This window comes from Rissa tridactyla, chromosome 22 (genome assembly GCF_028500815.1).
Source record: "Rissa tridactyla isolate bRisTri1 chromosome 22, bRisTri1.patW.cur.20221130, whole genome shotgun sequence".
NCBI classification, from domain to species: Eukaryota; Metazoa; Chordata; class Aves; order Charadriiformes; family Laridae; genus Rissa; species Rissa tridactyla.
The window spans coordinates 5993346-6016625 of record NC_071487.1 but is presented as its reverse complement, the minus strand read 5'-3'; the positions used below and the strand labels follow the sequence as shown (position 1 = coordinate 6016625).

The 23280-nt window shown below is 59.2% G+C and overlaps 1 protein-coding gene across 21 annotated transcripts in view; it reads left to right on the top strand.

Annotated features, from left to right (window-relative positions):
* TCF3 (transcription factor 3) overlaps nt 1–23280 on the top strand; it is an 85478-nt gene that overhangs the window by 54502 nt on the left and 7696 nt on the right. For 5 of the 21 annotated variants that reach the window (XM_054182368.1, XM_054182369.1, XM_054182354.1 and 2 more), the window contains 13 exons: nt 2853–2982; nt 4140–4189; nt 10777–10879; nt 11176–11315; nt 11497–11623; nt 12496–12554; nt 13282–13360; nt 14401–14474; nt 14923–15126; nt 16670–16793; nt 17257–17422; nt 18420–18658; nt 22499–22643. In XM_054182368.1, the coding sequence (XP_054038343.1) occupies nt 2853–2982; nt 4140–4189; nt 10777–10879; nt 11176–11315; nt 11497–11623; nt 12496–12554; nt 13282–13360; nt 14401–14474; nt 14923–15126; nt 16670–16793; nt 17257–17422; nt 18420–18658; nt 22499–22641 (1638 nt within the window). In that variant the 3' untranslated portion in view covers nt 22642–22643. Of the gene's footprint in view, nt 1–2852; nt 2983–4139; nt 4190–10776; nt 10880–11175; nt 11316–11496; nt 11624–12495; nt 12555–13281; nt 13361–14400; nt 14475–14922; nt 15127–16669; nt 16794–17256; nt 17423–18419; nt 18659–21706; nt 21934–22498; nt 22644–23280 lie in introns of those variants that run through there. The other 16 variants (XM_054182372.1, XM_054182353.1, XM_054182374.1 and 13 more) reach the window with 13 other exon arrangements.

Below are 23280 nucleotides of genomic sequence, written 5' to 3'. Positions count from 1 at the left end.
TGCCCCCGCAGGGAGTTTCAGTGGGTCGGATCCAAGCAACACCTTTCCTTGTGACAGGGTGGCCGGGGGCAGAGGAACGCTCCGGGTGGCACCGCCCTGGGGCTGGCACCGTGCCCCCAACCGCCGTGCCTGCTGCTGCTGCTCTCCCTCCCCGGCCAGCGTCCCCATGTCCCCCCGCTCGCCAGTTAAGGGGAGGGAGAGTCCGCGAGATGGTTTCTGTGCTGTTCTAGGACCGTTTCAGTGGATATCAGGCGATGTTTTGGTTTTAGGGTGGTTCTGGCCATGCAGGACCTGCAGCAGATGCTCGTCTCCATGGTCAGGGAGGGACGCGGCACGGGAGAGCTGCCCCATCGGGTCACCCCGTGTGAACCCTGGCGCGGGGACCAGGGCTGCGCCGTGGGGAAGAACTTGCTTCCCGTGGGGAATACCGCAGGCGTAAATCAGAGCCCAGGAACGCAGTCGACCAGCCCTGAGATAATCTGGCCTGCTGTTACCGGCATCCAGAAATAGCTTTTTGGGAAGGAGCGAGCACCTCCGCTTTGATGTGTTGATGCAACTGCCCCGTCCGTGCCCAAGCATGGCCCCGGGGAAACAGTCCCACCATTTTATTCAAGGGAGCAGCTTTTGGCCGGACAGCTTTTTTATTTTATACATGTACACACACACATATTACATGTTTTAATTTTACACAAATTTGTCATAATTTCCTCTTCTCTGAACTGAGGATGTTTCCTTTGCTGAAACAGCTGTGCTGGCTGGCTGTGCCAGAGTGGATTTAATTTACCACTGAAGCTGCTAAAATAAAAATGGGATGGATGCCAAGCCTTGCTTTTTAATGTTATGGTTTTGCTGGGGTTTCATGGAGGAGGGGGAGATATAAGGTAACAGGAATGGGGTGGGCAAATGGTGCCGCAGGCTGGGAGAGGCCCTGGCGCGGGCGCGTGGGTCCGGATCGGGTGGCAGAGCGGGAGACGGAGCCCGTTTGATGTGGAGGGGAGACACAAAACCCCTCTTGTGCGGGGCGGCGGGAGGCGAGCGGGGCCGTCTGCGCGCTCGCGGTGGCCCCCAGAACAGTTGTTGCTTCTGGCTCTGGTTTTGGGCCGGGGCCGGGGGGGGAAGGTTGAGCTGGTTTTTTTCTTTTTTTGAAAAGCGCTGGAAAATTGTCCGGTGGCAGATGCCCTGGATGGGGAGAAGGTTCCTCCCTGAAACCCCCTCCTCCAGGGCAGAGCTGCTTCCCCCCTGCCACGTTTAACCCTTAACCACCTCTGGAGGCATCCCCAGGGAGAGGAAAGGGGAAAAAAATACCTTTCTGTAGGAAATCGCCTTAAAATGCCCGCGCCACTCTGGAGGTACCCACTGGAGGAGCTGGGCAACAGCTCTGGGATCTCCTCAGGGCGCTGTGCCGATGGCTTTTCTTGGCCGCGCTGCTCCATGGCGCGTAGCGGTTTTGGTGCAAAGGTAATATGACCGGTGGAACAGATTGCAGGAATTTCACCAGCTGTGAATACACGAGCTCCTCTTTCCCTACCCGAGCCCTTTCTGGAGGAGACGCAGTTTAAAAGCAGTGGGTTTTTCTTTCCAGTTTCTCAAAAGCCTGAAATCCTCCTTTATTTCAATGTTTTGCCCTCGGAAGATGGGTCAAAGCTAAGCTTTTGTTATTTAAAGGCCCTTTGCCAGCCCTCTTAAATTCCAAGTAAATACATTTAACTTTCTCCCGGGGTGAAAGCGGGTGTGCTCCTGGAGGAAAGGCGCATTTGCTCCATGCCAGGGGCCAGCGACGCGCCGGGCTCGGGCTCCGGCTCCTCGCTGCTTCCCAGCGCTCCCAAGGTCAGCTGGGATAAACATGAGGGAGGAGTTTCCTCTTTTTAGAAAGAGAGATTTGACTTTTCCCTGATAAAATGCACGTGAAAACCACCCCCAGCGGAGGCGTTGCAGCTCCGTGGCGTTGCCTGCCGTGGGTCCAGCTGCTGGGAATGGGAGAGAAGCCGGCAGCGCCGGCAGCCCGGGCTGGATTTTGTGGCCGAGGGGGACTGGGAGAGGCACAGTCAGATGGACCCCCATCCGTGTAATCTCTCCTGTCTTTTGTGGTTGGTTTGGGCACAGTTGAGAGATGTGACATCCTGGGGTCTCCCGGGTTTGCCGGTGGGTGAGCGCTGTATCCGTCCTCTGCACCGGCCAGGGGCAGCATGGGGCAGTTGGATGTGCCTTTTGAGGATGGAGGGACACGCTGTACCCATCAGGTGTGTCCCCCGAAGCACCGATCGCAACCGAAACTGTCATCCCTTGCCGTAAAACCTCAGAGGTGGCGTGGGAAGAGTTTTATCCTGAGTAAATCCGTTTGCCCCCGTGCGGGCAGAGCTTGCTGCCTCCAGTAGATGCTTCCGAGCCCATGGCTTGGCGAGCAGGCTGGCGAGGCAAGCGGGGAGCGCTGCCAACGAGCCCCTCGGCCCAACGGTCGCCTCCCCTTTGCCTGCAGCAGGCTGGGCCCATAAAACCGTCGGCAGGGTCCCATCCTGCCCCCGTGGGGCAGCGAGGTGAGTGTGGGACTGCAATGCTCCTCACCGTGACAGCTGCTGGTTTGCGTCCTTCGTTTGTGGAGAGCTTCCTTGCTGGGATCCAGTGAGAAAATAGGGCTTGAAAGGCCCTTTTCCAATGGCACCTTTATTCCCTCACCGCTACCCCCATATTTACATATTTGTTTTTTCCTTCTGGCCCTTTGGCTTGTCTTTTTTTCATTTCCCTCAGCTCAGTTTGTGCGAATTCAGCTCAAGGCGGCTCTGTTCTCTCCCAGCGAGCGCGATGGTTTTCCAGCGTAATTACATGGAAGGGCTTTTCTGTCTCCTTGTTTTCAGACTGGTTTCCTGCCCAGCGAAATGGGAATCGCGAGTCCGAGCACGCTTTCCCCCACTGGAGTGAAAGGGGGGTCTCCGTATTTTTCATACCCCAACAATCCTCGCAGGAGAGGTGCTGAGAGCAACATAGGTAGGTGGCTTTGTGTCACCCTCGGGTGCCACCGCTCCACTTGGCTTGGTCAAACGACCGCAGGGGCTGTCGACCGGCCAAAAATAAGCCATTTTGCTTTTAACAAAGGCTCAGGTCGTGTGTGATTTTAACTTTCGAGTGAAGACAAGCCCCACTTCTCCAGAACTTGCATTTCTTGTCACAGTTCCCCCCCTGCACCCTCCAAAGTTACTTTCTTGCAGCTATTTTGGGCTTTCCCCAACAAACGAAACCAGAAGTGACCCAGTGTTACATGTGTTTTTTCCAGTGCTTTTCAGAAAAAGGCATCCACTGTGATGTCGCCACTTAAAAATGTTGCTGATTTATGTTGTCAGCCTGGAAAGTGATTCTTTTGCATCAGGTCTTTCTGTGTGATGAATTTCTCCTCCTGAGCTACGGCCCGGCAGGGTCCCTGGCTTGGCAGATGTGCTGTGTTAGCACCCTGCACCCCCCCCAGTGGGGCTTTCCTTAATTATGAACTAAAAAAAAAAAAACAAAATGAATTTTTAGCCAGTGCTTCCCCTTGAGCCATTCCTCTGGCTGTTTCCTCCACCACCTCCCTGAATTGTCCCCCTTCCCCCAGGACACTGTGTGTCTGTCCCCCCCCTCGGGGCTGGCTGGGGAGGGACTGGCCCGGGGCGAGCGCCATCGCTGCCTTCCTGCAGCAGCGAAGCTTTCCCGAGTATATTTCTGTATCGGGAGCAAATGAAAGTACAGCCCCATCCCTGCACTTGTTCTCTTTCTGCGTCCTCTCTCTGCAAACCCACTTCAAGTTGAATTGTTTCAAAAGGAAAAAACAGCAAAGGGTTAATTACGGGCTCGGTCTCTTCCAAAGGGCAAGTGCAGCCCTTCTCTGCGTGGTGGGCGCCTCTTATCCTGGGGTTTTGGGAGGGAGACTGCCCTGTGAGCTCCGTCTGTGGGTCAAACCTGCCTTCAAATGGTCCAGAGGAGACGAGGAGGAGAAGTTCATCCTCAGACATTTTCACTATTGACACTTCTTCGGCTACTGAGCGTTTGGGATCCGAGCCCTATTTGTACCTGCATCTTCCATCCTTGGAGACTTTTAGCTGAAGCTTGTTGTTTCCCCTCTTGATAACCCCCTCCAAAACTTAGATCCTCTTTTCTTTTCTCTAAACCAGATGGACAACCCAAAAAGGTTCGGAAGGTGCCTCCTGGACTCCCCTCCTCGGTAAGTGGAAGGAGCATTTTTCCCTGCAGGTATCTCCTCCCCGTTCCTCCATCCTCTGGGCGTCCCTGCTCCCTCTGCCGTGAGAGCTGCCAGCCCTACAGGTCCAGCTACCCCAAACATCCAGAGGGACCTGGACAGGCTGCAGAGGTGGGGCCCGTGCCAACGTCATGGAGTTCACCCAGGCCAAGTGCAGGGTCCTGCACCTGGGTCGGGGCAACCCCCAGCACAAACCCAGGCTGGGGGATGAAGGGATGGAGAGCAGCCCCGAGGAGAAGGACTTGGGGGTGTCGGTGGGGGAGAAGCTCCACACGCCCCGGCACCGTGCGCTGGCAGCCCAGAAACCCCCCGCAGCCTGGGCTGCATCCCCAGCAGCGTGGGCAGCAGGGCGAGGGGGGGATTCTGCCCCTCTGCTCCGCTCGGGGGAGACCCCCCTGCAGTGCTGCCTCCAGCGCTGGGGCACCGACAGCAGAAGGACACGGAGCTGTTGGAGCGGGGCCAGAGGAGGCCCCGGAGATGCTGGGAGGGCTGGAGCCCCTCTGCTGGGAGGACGGGCTGAGAGAGCTGGGGGGGTTCAGCCTGGAGAAGAGAAGGCTCCGCGGAGACCTTCCAGCCCCTTCCAGTCCCTAAAGGGGCTCCAGGAAAGCTGGGGAGGGACTCTGGAGCAGGGAGGGGAGCCACGGGACGAGGGGGAAGGGTTTGAAACTGGAAGAGGGGGGATTGAGATGAGATGTGAGGCAGAAATTGTTTGGTGTGAGGGTGGTGAGCCCCTGGCCCAGGTTGCCCAGAGAAGCTGTGGCTGCCCCATCCCTGGAGGGGTTCAAGGCCAGGTTGGCCGGGGCTTGGAGCAACCTGGGCTGGTGGGAGGTGTCCCTGCCCAGGGCAGGGGGTGCCACTGGGTGGGCTTTAGGGTCCCTTCAACCCAAACTCTTCTGTGATCGAGAGCTTGGATTATAGCAGGATGGGGAAGCGGTTTCCCTGCTATAGCTTTCTATGTAGGAGAAATGAGGAAGCTCCGTGAGGCTGCGGTGCTGGGACACTGACCCAGGAGAAGGAGCCATGATGCTCCTCGGCGGCACCTTCCCAACTGGAGCCCGGACCCGTTGCCTCCTGCCCTCGCTGCCTCTCGTCTGTTTGACATTATGTCGCGAGTGCCTGAGTGAGGTGCAATATTTGGTGTGATCGGGTTTCACTCCAGAAGGGAAATCAGCCCAGTTGTACTGCGGGCAGGCAGCTGGGGCGGCTCCAGGTGTGTGCGCTGCCGGGGCTGTTTTATAAGAAAGCCGAGCAGGCTGTAGGAATATGTTAGCCATGCTCCCGTGGCTGTTTCGGGGGAATAAACTGAACAATGTCTTTGTGGCTAGAAGTAATGGGATCTCCAGGAAAGCTAATTGGAGCGGGCTGGAGGGTTCCTGCAGGAATATGGGAGCTGGCTGGCTGTGCGGCAGCCGAGGCTGCATTCCTCGCCGGAGCGTTTGCATGTTTGCAGGGGGACGGGCAGGCTCTGTCCCGCAGGAGAGCTGGAGCTGGGGCTGCACTGGAACCCAGGCTGGGGCTGGGGCAGCGCTGGAGCTGGGGCTGGGGCCGTGCTGGGGCTCAGACTGGGGCTGTGCTGGAGCTGGGCTTGTGCTGGAGCTCAGACTGGAGCTGTGCTGGAGCTCAGACTGGAGCTGGGGCTGTACTGGAGCTCATACTGGGGCTGTACTGGAGCTCAGACTGGAGCTGTGCTGGAGCTCAGACTGGAGCTGGGGCTGTACTGGAGCTCATACTGGGGCTGTGCTGGAGCTGGAGCTGGGCCTGTACTGGAGCTCAGACTGGATGGAGCTGGGGCTGTGCTAGAGCTCATACTGGGGCTGTACTGGAGCTCAGACAGGAGCTGCAGCTGTACTGGGGCTCAGGCTGGAGCTGGGGCTGTGCTGGGGCTGGAGCTTATACTGGGGCTGTGGTGGAGCTCATACTGGGGCTGTGCTGGAGCTGGAGCTGTGCTGGGGCTGGAGCTCAGACTGGGGCTGTGGTGGACTCATACTGGGGCTGTACTGGAGCTCAGACGGGGGCTGTGCTGGACTCATACTGGGGCTGTACTGGAGCTCAGATGGGGGCTGTGCTGCACTCATACTGGGGCTGTGCTGGAGCTCAGACTGGGGCTGTGCTGGACTCATACTGGGGCTGTACTGGAGCTCAGACGGGGGCTGTGCTGGACTCATACTGGGGCTGTACTGGAGCTCAGACTGGGGCTGTGCTGGACTCATACTGGGGCTGTGCTGGAGCTCAGACGGGGGCTGTGCTGGCGACGTGCTGCCCACGTGCTGCCAAAGCCGATGCTGCTGCAACATGACGCGGGCGCCGCTGCCCCACGCCCCGGGGAACCCACATCTCAGGCTGCTCTGCCGAAAGCCTTCGGCCGCTGCCAGGGCTGAGCCCGGCCTGGAGCAGAGGCAGCGGCCGTTTCAGAGCGCTGTTCCTGGCCATGGTCTGCCGGAGAACGAGCCCGTGGTTGACAGCAGCGTCTATTAGATCAAATACTTAACAGCTTTAAATCACCAATCTAATTTTCAACTGCTGCTGTTAAAAGATGGAAGAAAAGAAGAAAGGGAAGAAAGGTGAGGGAGGAGAAGGAGAGGGAGAGGAAGGGATGAGAGGGGAGCAGAAGAAGAGAAACGAGCAGGTGACCTCCAGAGGTGCCTTTTGACCCCGGCCGTGCGGTGACTGCGGTTCTCATAAAGGCTTTTAAAGGGAACCCAATAACAGGACTTTTGAATGCCACTGTTCTTTACAGCCTGTGCATCCACATGCACGGTATTTTGAAGAAAGCTTAGCAGTCTGGTGATTTACCAGGGGTGAGCAAGTGGTCTCGTTTTTATTCCTAACAGAGTTCAAACTATCGTTTTGAAGCATTTATCTTTAGCATTTATCATCTTTAAAGACATCGGGCAATTTCCCGTGGGCAAAATCCTGTGCCGTGGCCTTCCCTTGCCCGGTTTGTAACCTCCACCACAGGCTTGGCTTCAGAAACGGGCCCCGAGATGCCGATGTTGGGAGGATGAGGGAGAGGAAGGCACCGGGGGCGGGCAAGGGTTCCTGCGGACCCACTGCATGCAGTGCTGAGTTGCTCCAAGAGTGAGTTTTAACAGGGAAAACCTGCTGGAAGCAGAATCTCTATCGCCGCATTGAGTTTCTGTGTGAAATTCGCAGCTTTTAAACCTGGTCGACATGTGGGGAAAACATCGCGCCCGACAAATGGCCCTTTATTGGCCTCAGATTTCAAAGGTGCGGGGGCTCGCTGCCCGCCGGGCTGGCGGTGCCCTGCAGGGCCCCCATTCCCACCATTTTGGCGTTTGCCAAAACTCGGCCCCTTCCCTGTGTCTTGAGCCGATACCTGCACGCGGGCTTCTCCAGCCCCGAAAGCGCTGGCCGTCGCCTCGGCTGCCCCGGCACCGCAAAAGCTCCCGTTCTTGCTGCAGGGACCGGCGCTGCCTCTTTCCGCTGGCCCCTCTCTGCCGTCACCTCCGGCTTCTCGTGGTGGTTTTGAACTTGGGGTGAGAAATCGGCACCGGGGCGGCGAGGGAAGCGCGGAGCAAACGGAGCCGCCGGCCTCAAAGGCAGCGGATCAAAGGCTCTGTCCTGTCTGAGTCGCCTGTGCGGGAGCCCACCCCGCGTTATCGCTGGCCCCCGTGCAAAATAAATAGGTTAATCAGCATCTTATTAAAATAAAGTGCTTTAATCTGTAATTCCCGAGCTGCTTTGAAAAGTAGGAGAGGTCCGGCAGCTGGAATAGTTGAGGGTGGCTGAAAGGGGAGCGGTTCTACCGAAGGCACCAAGAGGTGGGGTGAGGTGACTGGAGAGGTGACACCGGGCAGGGGCCGAGCGGCTCTGACTGCGGACGAGGTACCTGTGCTTGGAACCCCGGTGCTTTGGGCTTAATTCTCGTGAAATCGGGGCTGGGGCGGTGGCGCCTGCCGGCTGGCCCCCAGGACTCGGAGCCCCTTTAGCCTCCCCGTGCCCGGGCAGCCGCGTTAGTGCCGGTGGCTGCGTTCCCCGTGGGCTGGTGTGTCCGAGCACAGGACCAGGGGCTGGATGAGACCCCCCCCCGCCTCGAGCCCCCGTCGAGCGGCTTTGCCGGAGGAAACCGGGGGGGGATTTTGTGCAAGTCGGTTCCTGCAGGGTTTTGTTGCCGCAGCGAGCGTGGCGGCTGGGAGCCGTTTCAGCCTGCGAATTTGCAGTCTGGTCACCGCGCTCTTCAGCGTTAGTCTGCCTGAAGTCCCACCCCGGATCCTGCGTTTAAGCAAGAAAAACAGGGAGCGGGGGAGGAAAAAAAAAACAGCCCCAACGCCACAAAGCCCTGCCGAATCCCAGCACTGGGGCTTTTCAAGCCGCTCTCTCGCCGCGCTGGCAATTTTAACCGGAGGAAATGACCTCACCTGGAGGTCCCCGAGGCCGCCGCCGGCGCGAGGGCTGGGGCCGCGGCGCAGGGAGCGGGGACCTGGCGCTGATTTACTGCTTCCTGCGGCGCTTGGCCGGCGGCTCGGCCGGCTCCCCCGCGGCCACGGGCCGGGATGCGCCTGGCTCGGCCAGCGTAGAGAAGAGCGGAATCGGCTTTTCACAGCCCCGCCATGCGCTGAGCGGGGAAATGAAAGATTTGGAAGGGCCAGGGTCACTCCTGGGGTGAAACCTGCCCCCCCGGGATCTCCTGACCTGACCGCCGGCATCTTACGGGGCGGGGGGGGGGTTGGGGATGGAGCAGCGCGGATACACCGCAAGGCGAACTCCCCCCCTGCTTTGCAACCCTGGCCCACCCCTCCCCACCGTTTGATTCTTCTTATTTTCGCTCTGGATTTATTAAATGGATGTCGGCGCTCGCCGCGGCCCCCCCGCGCCCGCTCCGCTGCCGCACAGCTGCTTCGCGCGCTGGCCAGGTGCCAGCCCCTGGCAGATGGCGCGGGGCTATTAGACGTGCTTCATTCGATTCCCTGTCCCAGCTCCCGCTATTTAATCAAATTATAGGAAAAGTCAATTTACTGGATTCTTGTTCTTTGCAGCCTCCGCCATTCCCCCGCTCTCCCCCGGCTGCACGCGCTGCCCACGCGCGGCTCCGTGCCCCCGCTTCGCCCCGGCGCCGTCCCGCCATGCCGCACGAAGGCGAAGCGCCGTGAATTTTCTTTTTCGAGTGAGGGACGAAGGGCAGCTGCCAGCGTCTGTCAGCTTTTTCCCTTCCCCCTCTCTCTTTATTTTATTTTTATTTCTTTTTTTTTTTGCTTTATTTTACAAGCTCCCCAGGCTCAATCTGCAGCGCCGGTGCCCACAAGTTGCTTTCAGCTCCCCATCGCGTTCATGAAGCAATATATTTAAGCGCAACCGCTGGTGCTTTTCAGAGCTTTTTTTTCTTTTTTTTTTTTTTTAAAAAAAACAAAAAGACCCCCATTTTCTATTACCCCCACCCAAAAAAAAAGAAGACATTCTTGGTGTTCTGGCCCGTTCCTGAAATAGAGAACAATTCTGTACCTTCTCGCTGGGTGAGAAGGGGTTGGGGGGAGCTGCCTGGGTGTGGGGAAGAGAAACTGGGGGCAGGTTTCCTTTCCAGAGAGAGCTGGCTCTTCCAGGCAGAGCTGGCCGAGGGTGCCCCCCTCCGTGGGGCCCTGTGCCCCCCCCTCCCGGCCCCTGCGCCCGCCCCGCCTTTCGTAGGTATTTAAAAAAAAAAATAAAAATAAAAATGCGGTTTCAGAATGAATCGATGGGGATGAAAATAAGCCGTAACAAAAGTTCTCACGTAGTTTTGAGTGGCATTTCGGTTTCTTTGCGTGATGAATTTCTGCTTTAAAAAAAAAAAAAAAGAAAAAAACCAAAAAGGGATATTTTTGCAGGGGCACAAGGTGATTTTCGGTAAGGGCTTTCAAGGATGGCTTTGGTTAATTCAGAAGAAAAGAAAAAAAGGCTTTTTTTTCTTGCTTAATACATTGTTAAATAACGTAGCTGAACGGTGCTGCAGAAATCTGGCCAAAAGCCGTCCGGGAGCCGTCCCCTCCCTTTTGTGGGACATCCCTTTTGAGGGGTGCTCAGCCCTCGGCTTCCCCCGTGCCTCAGTTTCCCCTCGAGCAGGACGGGCTGATTTCCTGGGGGGTTTGAGGTCCTGGCATCAGTGCGGAGTGAGCCGGTCCCGAAGCCTCGCCGATCCCCGTCACCGCCCTTGGGTGCAGGGTTAGGACGCAGAAACGATGGCTTTTGTGGTTACCCATAAAAAGTTATAACCGCAGAAAAAGGAACTAGAGCAGAGAGTTGAAACTTCTGGTGCCGGCGTCTTCTGCAGGAGGGGGCTGTGGGGATCCGCGCTGTTACGGGAAGGCAGAGGGGACGTGTCTGCGTGATGTGCCCGTCCCCTGCGCCGCCCCCCGGCAGAGCCGCACCGTTCGGCACCGCCGCCGGGACTTGGGCTGAGCTGCTTCGGTTCCCCCTCCCCGGTCTTTGCTGTGGGATGGACTCTGCCGGCCGCTGCGATGAATAAAAACGAAGCTGCGCAGAGTGGGGTGACCCGCGGGGAGGATGTGGGGCCATGGGGTGGCCAAGCACTTCTCTTCAAGCCCTTTCCTGCCCCGCAGGTGTATCCATCCAACTCAGGTGATGACTACAGCAGGGATCCAGCTGGATATACTCCCTCAAAACCTCCCAGCACTGTGTATCCCGGAGCCTTTTATATGGCAGGTGAGTTATGAACAACTCCAGCATTCTGCAAGCCGGCCGGAGCAGGAGCTGCCTGGCCCATTATGGACAACGGGAGGAATTGCACGGCATGTGGGATGGAGGGGGCTCGGGGCAGGAGTGCATGAGACATGGAACAGCCCTGAGACGGCTCTGGTTTGCGCAGTGGGTGATGCTCGGCACAGGCAGGGCACGATGGGGACAGACGCAGCCCCTCAGCCCAGGCTGACTTAGCCCCATGTGGGCTGTGGGACACACGCTGGTGTCTCTGCCCCACTCAGCTCTGGTTTTCCTTCCAGACGGGCTCCATAACTCGCCAGACCTGTGGAGTTCACCAGGTGCCATGAGCCAGTCGAGTTACGGTGCCATGCTGGGCAGCTCCTCCTCCCCGCTCCCGCAGTCCAGTGGCTTCAACAGTTTACATCAGCACGAACGCATGGTAACGCGTCCCCACGCTGCCCCGCGGGCGGGCTGGGGGCTCCGCTCGGCCGGCTGGTGGTGGCACATCACCTCCTCCCATAGCTGTCGGCCTGGGGCAGCTGCTGACAGGTCCTGGCCCGGACGCCGAAGCCCGGCAGCCTTTCGAGGGCACCTCTCACCTCTCTCCCCCTCTCTGCTAGAACTACCAGCTTCATTCAGGAGAGGTTAACGGCGGACTCCCCTCTGTGTCTGGCTTCTCCTCTGCCTCCACGCCCTACGGTGTCTCCAGCCACACGCCCCCCATCAGCGGGACGGACAGTATGATGGGTACGTACGGCCCCCAGGCAGGCGGTGGTCCCAGCATCACCCCCTCGCTCCACTGCTATGGCTTAAATTGAAAATCAAAGTCTTGTGCAAACCGCTGGTGCCCGAGGCTGTGGTGTCTGTGCCCGATGCACCGGGGCACTTTATAGCCCTTGTGTCACCCGTGCACGGAGTTACTGCGTGGAGGCGCAGCGAGGTTCTTGCTGCTGGGTCCCTAGGCGGGCTGGAGCAGGGGGACGGGGTGCTGGCTTCGGGGTTGACACGGGGCTTGCTGGATCTGGGAGGAGACCAGGATCTGCGACATTATCTCTTGGAGGTGCCGTGGCTTAAACGAGTTGCGGGAAGGTGGGGGTATGCGCGAAGCCGTTCATCTAAATCTGGAATAGGAATGTTTGTGCTGCATTTGGATACCGCGTTAAACCCCCGAGTGCTTTAATCTCTAACCTCGCTGAACCTGTTACAAAACCTGTTACTGAAATGAACTGATGTTCCCCAGGAAATGGAGGATCCTGACCTTGATTCATAGAAAAACCCTTGGTTAGAGGAGGGGAAGCAAGTTTGGGATTGCAGGGGCTTAAGATGCCCGGTGAAAATGGGCAGTGCTGCAGCGGAGACACTTGATCGCTGTTGATGGCATGATGCCTTTGACCCAGCATCTTATAAAGACGTTCCTGCAGCCCCACGAAAGCTGCCAGGGCGCGCATGCCCTCGTCCGGGCTGCTCAGAGCTGGGCATCCATTCGATTTTCAAGTAAAGCAGTAAGAGCAAGAAATTTCAATGTCGGAACAGACAGTCCCGGAGAACGTTTCGTACAGGTGCCTTGTCCTGCTGGTTTCTGGTGCCCTGGCAGTGACATCTGTGTCCTCTCTCGGCAGGTAACAGAGGAACCACAGCTGGGAGCTCGGGAGACGCGCTCGGGAAGGCATTAGCTTCAGTAAGAGTTTCTGCAGATCCTTGACCCGGTTGGACCTCCCTTCTGTAACAGGGGCCCTCGAGGCTGCGGGGAGGATGGACACATTGAGAAGTTTGGGTGAACGCCCCCCAGAAACATGTCAGCCTCTGAGGGGAGGATTTTTCCCCTCTGCGTGCTGCCATCCTGAGTCCTGGCGCTGTGCAAAAGCACCTTCTGGCAGATGGGGAAACTGAGGCACTGCACATTATGGTGGCCCCACAGACCCATGCCCACGAGCTGGCTCTGCAGCCGCCCAGCCTGGTACTGGTCTGGCAAGATGACCCTACGCAGCCCTCGTAGCAGGACTTGCAGGTCCCAGTAGTTCTAGCCCTGCGTGTGCTGGTTCAAACTGGAAGGCGCTGGTTCCACTGGGCTGTCAGAGCTTGGGGTTGCCTCTGTCCCCTTCAGTGCGGGGGCGTTTGCTTCCGCATGGCGGCAGAGGAGCACCCAGCACTGCACCCTGCAATAATTTCTTGGGGCTCCCGCTTCCCTCCGAGGTGGGACCTGACGACCGGAGGCAGTGGCTGCAGGGGTGGTGGCAGTGGGGACAGAGTCCCGGCGTTAATGGGGGACCAGCGGGCTGGGCCGTGGTGCGGGTACGGGAAGGGAGGTGCCGTCGGGTGGTCCTCGCTTGGTGGCGGTGCTGGGGAGGGGGAGAGCTGTGGCAGGGGTGGGCGCTGCTGACCGTGCCCTGCTTCTCTCGCTCCAGATTTATTCCCCCGATCACTCTAGCAATAACTTCTCGTCAAACCCCTCCACACCGGTCGGCTCCCCGCAGGGGCTTGCAGGTAGGTGAGAAACGTTGCTCTGTGTGTAGAGGGGGATGCGGGGTTTGCTTTCAGGAGGCCCGAGGCAGGGCTCTTCCCAGACCAGCCCCAAACCCTCATTAAAGACACTTTTGGCAATCTCGCCAAATCCCATTTATTTTTAAAAGCGGGAGAGTAAAGAGGCGGAACAAGCCAACTTGAAGAAAATTTTTAAATCTCTCCTGTGCAGTTGCATGTCCGTCTGCTTTAATCAGCTGTAGCTTTTCCCCGTTCGGAGCCGAGCGGTGCCCAGGTGGGTGAACACGGCAGGTGCGAGGGCGATGGCACTGCCTGCGCCTGCCTTTGCCCCTGCAGAGGAGTTTTAGGAGTTTTAGCCTGGCCCACGTGGTAGCACCACTGCACGCTTGAGTTAAAGCATCTCTGCCACCCCCTGGGACCCGCTCCTGCCATTCAAACAGATCCCGAGACGTCTTGGAGAGGCTGGGAGAATTTGTCCCTGGTTTTATCTCCCGGGGGAGGAGTGCAGTGGGAACTGGGAAGCAGCCAACTAGTTAAAAACCACTTTCAGTGCCCAATGAAAGCCCGTCTCTGCTCCTGGATGGCAAAGAGAGGTCTCGTTTCTGCCCAGCAGAGCTGGCGCCGAGGCTCCTCCTGGTACGCCGAGGCACGCGTACCAGCCTGCTGCTGCCCTGGGGTCGGGGCGAGCACAGCGTGTGCTGCCGGCTGCTCACCGGGGTGGGAGACGTGGGAAAACTGCTGGGGGTCTGACGGCCTGAGCTCAGTTTCCCGCTGAGGCAGAGCACAGGCGAGCACACAGTGCCGTGCAGTGCCTTGCTGGCCCATGCGGTGCCATGCGGTGCCGTGGTGGCCCATGCGGTGCCATGCGGTGCCGTGGTGGCCCACGTGGTGCTGTGCAGTGCCTTGGTGGCCCATGCGGTGCCGTGGTGGCCCATGCGATGCCGTGCGTGGCATGGTGGCCCATGCAGAGCGTGGTGGCCCAGCTTCCAGCCCCATCTAGTGGCAGCTGTGCCCAGTCCCAAGCCCTCCCCGTTTGTTCACAGGCACATCCCAGTGGTCGCGAGCGAGCGGACAGGGTGCCTTATCTCCCAGCTACGAAGGGAGCCTCCACACTTTAGTAAGTGTCGCCGACAAATCTTGCCTTCTCCTTTTCTCTTCCATCCCTTGTGCGCCTGGCGGGAAAGGGCTTTTGGGTGAAGTCTCCCCCAAATGTCTGGGGCCTGAAGGAAGGTGGTTGGTTGGGAGCAGCTGAGCAGCGTGGGGCACAGCTTCCCCCAGCCCAGCGCCTGGCGGGCAGACCCTTGCACCCTCCCCCTGTTTCAGACCCATTCATGTCCTGTGGGTCTGACCCAGCCAAACTGATTTCTGCCTGGTTTCTGCCTCCCTTTCCTGAGCAGTTCCGCTTGTGTGACCCTTAGGGGATGGCACTGAAGGGCTCGGGGGCTTATTTCCCCCCGTACCTGCCCTGCCGTAGCTGAGTGCATGTTTGCCGCCAGCCATTCTTCAGCGCGCCGCCGGTTTTACAGGCCTTAACGCAGACCTGTTTCTCTGTCCTGTCCTTCAAGCAAAACAAAATGGAAGACAGGTTGGACGAAGCCATCCACGTGCTGAGGAATCACGCCGTGGGCCAGACAGCCGCCATGCCGAGCAACCACGGGGACATGCACGGGCTCCTGGGCTCGGCACCGGCCCACAGTGCCACTGTGGGCAGCCTGGGCCAGGCCTTCCCCGCCGCGGTCATGTCCCTGGGGAACAGGCACCCGAGTCTGGTAAGTGTGGAAGCATCGCAGCAGCTGGCGGGAACGTGCCGGGGACCCGTGGCACTGGGTCCCCTGGCATCCAGAGGGACGTTGCTGTTGGCGTGAGAATAGCTGAGTGTGGTCCAGCTCGGGTCAGCTGTTGACAGCTTTGAATGGGTGATGTGCATGGCAGCGCAGGGGCTTGGCGTCTTCTTGCAGGGGGGGTTGAATCCGCGCTCAGCAGTGGCTCTTGGGCACTAGCCCTGCATGCAGTTCGCTCTTGCCCCTTCTCAGGGCAGGCAGAGGTGGTTGAAAGCCCTTCTTCTTTCCCTGCAACGTGATGGAAATCCCTCAAAACAGCATCAGGCTGTCCCCAGGGGATGCAGGGAGAAGGAGGAGAGGGATGCGGTGCAGGGCAAGACCACGGGTATGAGAGAGTCAGGTATCGCCAGGACTTCTTTGCTCCCAGCCGTTTGTGCAGGCACGGCGTCCTTCCGTGCCCGTGGGGAGCGCTGATGTGGGATGGCTTGTTCAGGCTCCTGGGCGTGCAACCCCTCCCAGGTGCCCTGAGCATGTGGGTGCCGGGGTCCCATGCGAGGTCACCGGGGTCACCTTGAGAAAAAACTTCTTTACGGTGAGGGTGACAGAGCCCTGGAACAGGCTGCCCAGGGAGGCTGTGGAGTCCCCTTCTCTGGAGACTTTCAAGACCCGCCTGGATGAGCCCTGAGTGACGTGCTCTGGGCAATCCTGCTTTGGCAGGGGAGTGGGACTAGATGATCTCTAGAGGTCCCTTACAACTCTGAAATTCCGTGATTCCTTGTCCAGAGGCTGGTGACCACAGGAGCAGGTTTTTGGCAGAGCTGGTTGCCGACAACAGCAAACAGTAACACATCTCCAGTCTCTCTAGAGAACCAGACGAGCTTCCCTTCCGAGCTCCCGGGGCTCTGCTACTAAGCGATGAATCGCGCAGCTGTCCTCTGTTGCAAACTGCTGCTGGCTGCGAAACTCAAGCGTTTGCAGCAGGGCTGGCCCTGTCCCGCCCGTCCCTGGATGGCGTAGGGAGGCCTCGGGGGGTGTGGGCTCAGAAAGGCTGAGAAAGGACCCTCGCCCTTTGCGTCCTGGCTCTTCAGAGCAAAGTCCCCTGCTCCGGTGGCACTGGGAAGGTGGCAGAAACGTTGGTGCTTGGTGGAGACAGGACAAATGCAGCCCAGGCAGCGCGTCTTCTCCAGCGTGCCAGCCTTGCATCCAGGCAGAGAGAGGCTTTGCCACAGCACGGGGGGGACAGCACTGATGGGGCCTTTCCGCTTGGTCCAGCTGATGTGCAGGGCACGGAGCTGCTTTCTGCAGTGCCCCCGCCACCGTCCCCAGAGCAGAGCTGGTGCTGGAGCAGGGTGGCTCTTCCCTCCTGCATGCCCGCGCTCTGGGTGGTGGCAGTGCACGGGGAGGGCATCCAGCTGCGCCTCAGCCTGGTCTGCGGAGCCCTGCGGCTGCGCTCGGGGTGACTGTCCCCGTGCCCACTGGCCGTGACACTTCCCCCCCCCCCTCAAGGCTTGCTCTGCTTGTTCTGCTGTAGGTGGGAGGAGGTCACCCTGAAGACGGGTTGTCCAGCAACCCCAGCATGCTCCACAACCATGTCACACTTCCGTCACAGCCCAGCTCACTCCCTGACCTCAGCAGGCAGCAGGACACGTACAGCGGTAAGGCAGCTCTGCACGCATGCACGCTTGAAGCTCACTTGCTGCCGGGGGGGATTCGGGGCACCCGTGAGGACCAGCCCTGTGCAGCAGCAGCCTTGGGGGGAGATGGGTGCTCTTGCGAGGCTGGTGCTTCCTTGCAGTTTCTACCTCTAGCCTTTTCCGGAGGTTTGATCCACATGTTCCTGTCCCTCCTGCCAGCTGTGGGTGCACAGAGCCCCCTGGGCCCTGCTCTGCTGGTTGGGATGTTGGGCTCTGACTCTGGAGGGCCTGGGGTTGGAGGAGAAGGACGGAGAGTGGTGGCAGGGCAGAGCCAGCACCCCTTCTGGCTCCTCGTGCTGCGGACTGGCGATGCGGGATGCCGTGCGCTGGCGATGCAGCGCAGCAGGAGCAGGGCCTGGGGACCCCCCAGCTCTCCATGCGGGTCAGGCCCCTCCAACCTCCGTGTGTGGCTCTGCTTCCTCAGCAGGCTTGTCAGGGGGGCTGGGGCGAAGCAGCGTCTCCTCGGGAACCAGTGAAATAAAGAGGGAAGAGAAGGAGGACGAAGAGAACACGTCAGTGGCAGATAACTCAGAAGAAGAGAAGAAGGAGCTGAAACCCTCCCGGAACAGAACAAGGTGCTCTTTGAACAGGTCTCTCCCTTCACTTGCTCTGTTCCCTGGCCGGGGGCGTTTGGGCTGGGGTACAGCTGCAGTGACCCACCGGGTGCTGCGCTCGGCCCAGTGAGGCCGGGGGTGTCCTGCAGCGCAGACCCGCCAGCCCCTGCCCACCACGGGAGCCTCATCCGTCCTCGCACCGAGGTGGCACAGCCCAGGCTCCCGCTGCTTCCCCGCAGCCGGCCGCTTTGGGCCGTGCCGAGAAAGGGTCCCCACCACCCTCTCCTGCTGGCTCCCGTCCCTGTGGCCACAGGGCTTCCTCATGCTCATAAAGCAGAGGGCTCGCGCCCTGCCCACACGAGCTGCACCCGCCTGCGTGGTCGCTTGGGGCGTTGCTTGTGGCTTGTGTGGAACAGAGCGAGCGCTCAGCTCCCCTCGGCCCGGGGCAGGGAAGGTTTTGACTTCCTCCCTGCTTCGGGTCGTCTCTGCTGTCTGCTTTGGGCTCCTGTATCCTCTGTCACATCCAGCCAGATATGTGACAGCAGATCAGGTAGGGTCCTTCCAGCACGCTGGCTTGTCTGCAACTTCGCCATCGGCTCGGAGACCTCGCCAGGGTGATGCTGCCCGGAGGGGCAGCGCCAGCCCCGCTTCTGCCAGACTGCGGCCACCTCCTGCCCTGGAGGCAGAGGGCTGCGTCTTCCCAAAACACCAGACTGGGACACCAGTGTTGGCCCCACACCTTCTCCAGGCCACGCTGCAACCTCCCAGCAACAAGCTCAGGCCTTAATCGCGTTGTTGTGGTTTCTTTCTTTGTCATTTAAAAACAAACCAAAAAAAAAGATGCAGAAGAAGAGCCTTAATCGCTTCTCTCCAAAGTCACTGCGTGTCCCTGTGTCTGAGCGTGGGGCTCGCAGGGCCACACGCGGGGCTTGGCATCTCGGTGCCTCGACATGTGTTTCTTTTCTGTGAGTTGACCAGTGCTGAGAGTGCACGCGAGGAATGTCCCTGTCTCGTTCTTATTTTAAACCATTAGTCAAGATGAGGATGAGGAGGACGATCTTCTTCCCCCAGAGCAAAAAGCCGAGAGAGAGAGAGAAAGGAGGGTCGCCAATAATGCCCGTGAGCGCCTGCGGGTCCGTGACATCAACGAGGCCTTTAAAGAGCTCGGACGCATGTGCCAACTCCACCTAAACAGCGAAAAACCGCAGACCAAACTGCTAATCCTACACCAGGCCGTATCAGTCATACTGAACCTGGAGCAACAAGTTAGAGGTCAGTGAGGGTCCCGGAGTGGTGATATTTTACGTATCTGATCGGCACGGGGCTGTCTGTCTGTCTGTCTCCTGTGACACGTGCTGTGGTGCCTCGCACTGTCTCTCTCCCCTGTGGCCTTGGGTTCCCAAGGCTGTTGATGTCCTTTGGTTTTTTTTTCCCTTTTTCTTTTTTTTTCCCCCCTTTTTTGCATCCCTGCTGTTCTCTCTTTTGTTCCCCCCTGCCACTGTGTGTGCTGCATGCCGGTCCCCGGAGGGGGCACCTGCGCCGTCCTCGCTTTCCCGCAGCCAGGTGTTTTGCTCAGCTGCTTGGCCAACAAAATGAAAAAAAAAAAATCAATCACAAAACCCATCAAATCTCCCAGTGGGGGCCCAGATCTGACGTCTCTCCAATGGCTGCTCCAAGCACAGAGCCCGTCTCTGCCCACGGCCGCAGCAGCAGCAAGCGATGCCCCGTTGTCCCGCTCTGTGCTCCTGTCCCCACCACTGTGCCCCTGGCTCTGCAGGCACCCGGCAAACTCCTGGGCCTGGCTGGAGCCGTGCGAGGGGCAGCGGGATGGAGACACCGAGCCCAAGGTTGGGCAGCCCTCGCTGCCTGTACACTCATCTCTGATGCGAGCTGGGAGCACTGCGCGTCCCTAGCAGAGCCTGGAGCCACAGGGCACACTCGCTCCCTTCCTGCGCCCGTCTCGGCTGCCCGTGCTTGCCTCGGGTGCCGCGTCCCGGTGGGAGGGAAGCAGAGAGCTTGGCTTCCCGCTCCGGCAGACTTTGCTGCTTTGTTCCCGCATCCCGCAGTGCATGCTCCTGCTCGCCGGCCCCGCTGCGCAGGGGGCCGTGGCAGGTTAACCCCCTTTCTCTCTGCAGAGGCTGTTGTAACACGCATCGGTGGTTTGTGCCTGGCTGTGCTCCTCTCTGCTGGCCTCTGCTGTTGCATTGATGTTGGAGTCCTTTGTGCCTCTCTTCAGTTTGTAATTTTTTGCCTTTCATAACATGTATATTTTTTTCCTGTCTCTTTTTTAATTTCCCCTTCCTTTTTATTTTTTTATTTCGAGTTTTTATTTTTTGGTTCTGTTCTTTCCGATCTCCTACAGACAGTCCCCAGCCGTGACCTCTCGGTGGTCCCACTCTCTACCTTGTACTTGCTGCTTGCGGATGGAGGCAGGAGCCGAGGGGCGGTGGGGGGCAGGGGCTAGACAGAGTTGGCACCGTGTTCACTTTGGTCTCCCACGCTTGTCCCTTTTTAAACCCTTCTTGGAGGCAGCCAGGGCAGCGAGCTGAGCCCCCCCGTGCTGCTGTCAGCAGGCGTTAGCGCAGGCAGCAAAGGTGTCCCTTCTCCGGCGGGTTTGGCCTTCGGGCTGCTTTGCAGGAGAGGAGGCGTCCCCCACGTCCCCTCCTGCAGGGCTGGCACGGGCGTGGGGCCATCGGGTCCCCACATGCCCAGACGGGGCTACCAGGATCCTCGTGCTGCTGGCAGCAGCTAAAGGGGCAGGAAGGGCAAGAAGAGCAGGGGGCCAGGCAGGCAGGTAGTGCCCTCTTTGAGCAGGGCACAAGGCAGCCAAGACAGTGTGTGTCCTCGTAACCTGGGGGACCCAGCATGGCCGCGCAAAGCACCAGCAGCACTTGCCGGTGGCGGGGATATAGAATCGTAGAATAATGGAACTGTCTAGGTTGGAAGGGACCTTTGAGATCATCGAGTCTGACCATCAACCTAACACTGCCGAAACCACCACTAAAATACGGCTCCATCCTGCCCAGCTGCGGCAGAGCTATGTCCCTGCCACCAGCCAGGAACCGCCGCTGCCGGCATGCATTCAGAGGAACGATCTGGGTTCCTGCTGCTGGTGGGCTCGGGTGCCAGCGCGGCTGGTGGCTCCGCTCCCACGGCCACCCCAGGCATGCTGGAGAGACGGTGGCGGTGCCAGCTGGGCCACCGAGGCAGTGAGGAAGGGACACGAGCAGGGAAAAGGCAGCGAGGAGAGGACGCAGGCAGGGACAGTGGGCAACCCTCTGTCCCACAGAGGCAAATGCTCGCCTGAGGAGCCCTTGCTCCCCCTCCCCGCAGTCGGGCACCGTCTGGAGGCTCCTCAGATCCCCCGGCGCATCCAGGAAGGCTCTGATTCCGTGGCCCCTCTTTGGTGAAGGCTTATCCCCGCGGGGTTCCCCTGGAGCCGAAGGCCACAGTCTGTCCCAGTGCCAGGTCTCACCCGAGGACCCTCCTCAGATAGGTGGCTTTCCCGCAAGAATTTTTGCTCTGGGGGAGAAGGTTGTCTGGACAGTAAATTGGGGGTTTGGAGGGGATGGGCTGCGGGCGAGGCCACGGTTTAAGATGCTGCCAGCACGACTCTGCCTTCCCCCTTGTCCCTGCCTGTTTTGGGCACCCGCAGGGTGCTGCCGGCGATGGAGGCTCTCCCAAAGCCCCTGACCGTGCCTGGAAAAGAAAATCACCCCCTTCCAGAGTGATTTGGGCTGAATTCAGTGTCTGCATCTGATACTGACCCTCGGCAGCAGCCGGGGCACTTGGCTCCTGCCCCCGGTGCTGCCCTCACCCACATTAGGGTGCCGGACCAGGCTGCGGCACAGCTGCCCGAAACGCTTTCACTGGGAGGAATTTTGCTGCAGGCGGGAATTTTTTGAAGGAAATTTTACAAAGAGGGATTTGCTTTCTGCCAAAAAGTCTTCCCTGGGGGATGAACCCGATGTTTTTGGCTGAGATTCCCCGCAAAGGTACGGTTTTCAGCCAAAAACAAACGGGCAAAATTTTGCAGCGGGGGAGAAGGTGTGGGTGCCAGTACTGCACCCACTGCCCGCCCTCGCCCCTGGCAGCACCCTCCGGCCCCGTGCTGGCAGCACCTTCGCGTGGCTTGCAGGGGTGACGCGCAGCCCGAATAGCCTGGGTCGCTCCAGGAGGGACCCGAGACGAATTGGCTTTGCAAAGTGAGGCTGTTTGAGCCGTTTCCAGTGGACACCAGAAGCACTACCAGCACGGCAACGTATAGCCCCCCCCTCGGTACCGCCCCCCTGACTAATCCCTGTGGTGCTATGAACCCAGCAGTACAGACGAGGCCTTGTCACTGGAGGACAAAGATCTGAGGGACCGGGAGAGGAGAATGGCCAATAACGCCAGGGAAAGGGTGCGTGTGCGGGACATTAACGAGGCCTTTAAAGAACTGGGACGCATGTGTCAGATGCACTTAAAAACGGACAAAGCACAGACCAAACTGATCATCCTACAGCAAGCGGTGCAGGTCATTCTGGGCCTGGAGCAGCAAGTACGAGGTATGGTAACAGCTGGCAGGTGCATTTCGGGGCTTTTCTCTCCCCCCCCCTCCACACCTCTGCGTGCGCGGGCACCTCTGTTGTGATTCCTGCGTTTGGTGCGAGGGTGTGTGTTTGCGGCACCCTGGGTGCAGCGCGCGGCAGGCTGAGCTTTCCAAAGCGCCAGCCTGGGGCGGATTCAAGGCTGCTCCGTCCGTCTCCCCTCGTGCTTAATGGGAATTTGGCACCCGGATTCCATTAAGCAGCTTTGGAAAACTCAGTCCTCGACTCCGAGAGCTGGCTGAGGCACTCGGGGTTTTCTGTAAGCGAGCACATGTTTAAACTGGCATGGCGTTTCAGCCGGGCACGGGGTTGTGCTCTGGCAGGGGGCCGGCCGAGTTCCTGCAGCCGCTGCAAGGAGCGGCAGGCAAAGAGCAGCTCGTACTGAGGTTGTTTCCTTGCATGGTCCCGTGTGTCTGTCCTGGGACTCGTGTCCTCGCTCTCTCTTTCGGATGCTGCTGCCGTGCGCGACGCTGTTGCCCAAACTGAGGTTGCTTCCCTCCCTCCCTTGCTGTTTTTGGCATAGAGCGCAATCTCAACCCTAAAGCAGCCTGCTTGAAGCGTCGGGAAGAGGAGAAAGTGTCCGGAGTAGTAGGCGATCCCCAGATGACACTTTCAGCTTCACATCCTGGTCTAGGAGATGGTCACAACCCTGTTGGACACATGTAAAGGTATTGTCCCCCGCCCCATGATCCCAGCACCCCCCTGCAGGTCCCACCCAACGCGTGCCGCTCTGCTTTGGCTGCTAAGCCCCACTCGTTCGGCACCAGCCAGTGTAATTCTTAACCTTAAGTAAATGACTCGCGCGTGCATGCCGTTTGCTCATCCGTGGACACCCAAAGCCTCTGCCCCACAGGAGAGGGGCAGCCCTGTAGCCAGGAGGGTTTCGGGGCTCTCACTGCCCTGCGTGAGCTCCGCGCTGCTCTGCACCTCCCCGGTTTAGCCCAGTGGCCCTATGGGAGGGATCGGGCAGGTCCCAGAAATGCCGAGAAAGACACAGAAGGTGAAAATTCCCCACCGCGAGACTGTGGCCAGCACAGGCTCTGCTGGGCTGTCCCCGTTTTTAAGGAAACCCCGTGCTTGGCCAGGAGTAGCCGGAGCCTGTTTGGCCCAAGCGGTGTGGGGATGTCGGCGGGAGATTGAGCAGATCCAGGAGCGGTGACCCCCGTCAGCGAGGGCCGTGGTCCCCCAGCGTCGTCCCCGGTGTCGGTGGGTGCCCGGGGCTGCCCTGGAAATAATTAAAGACAAAGCTGGTGTCTTGGCAGAATAGAGCTTGGGTCTCGGCCGCTGCAGCCACATGGAGCCCTC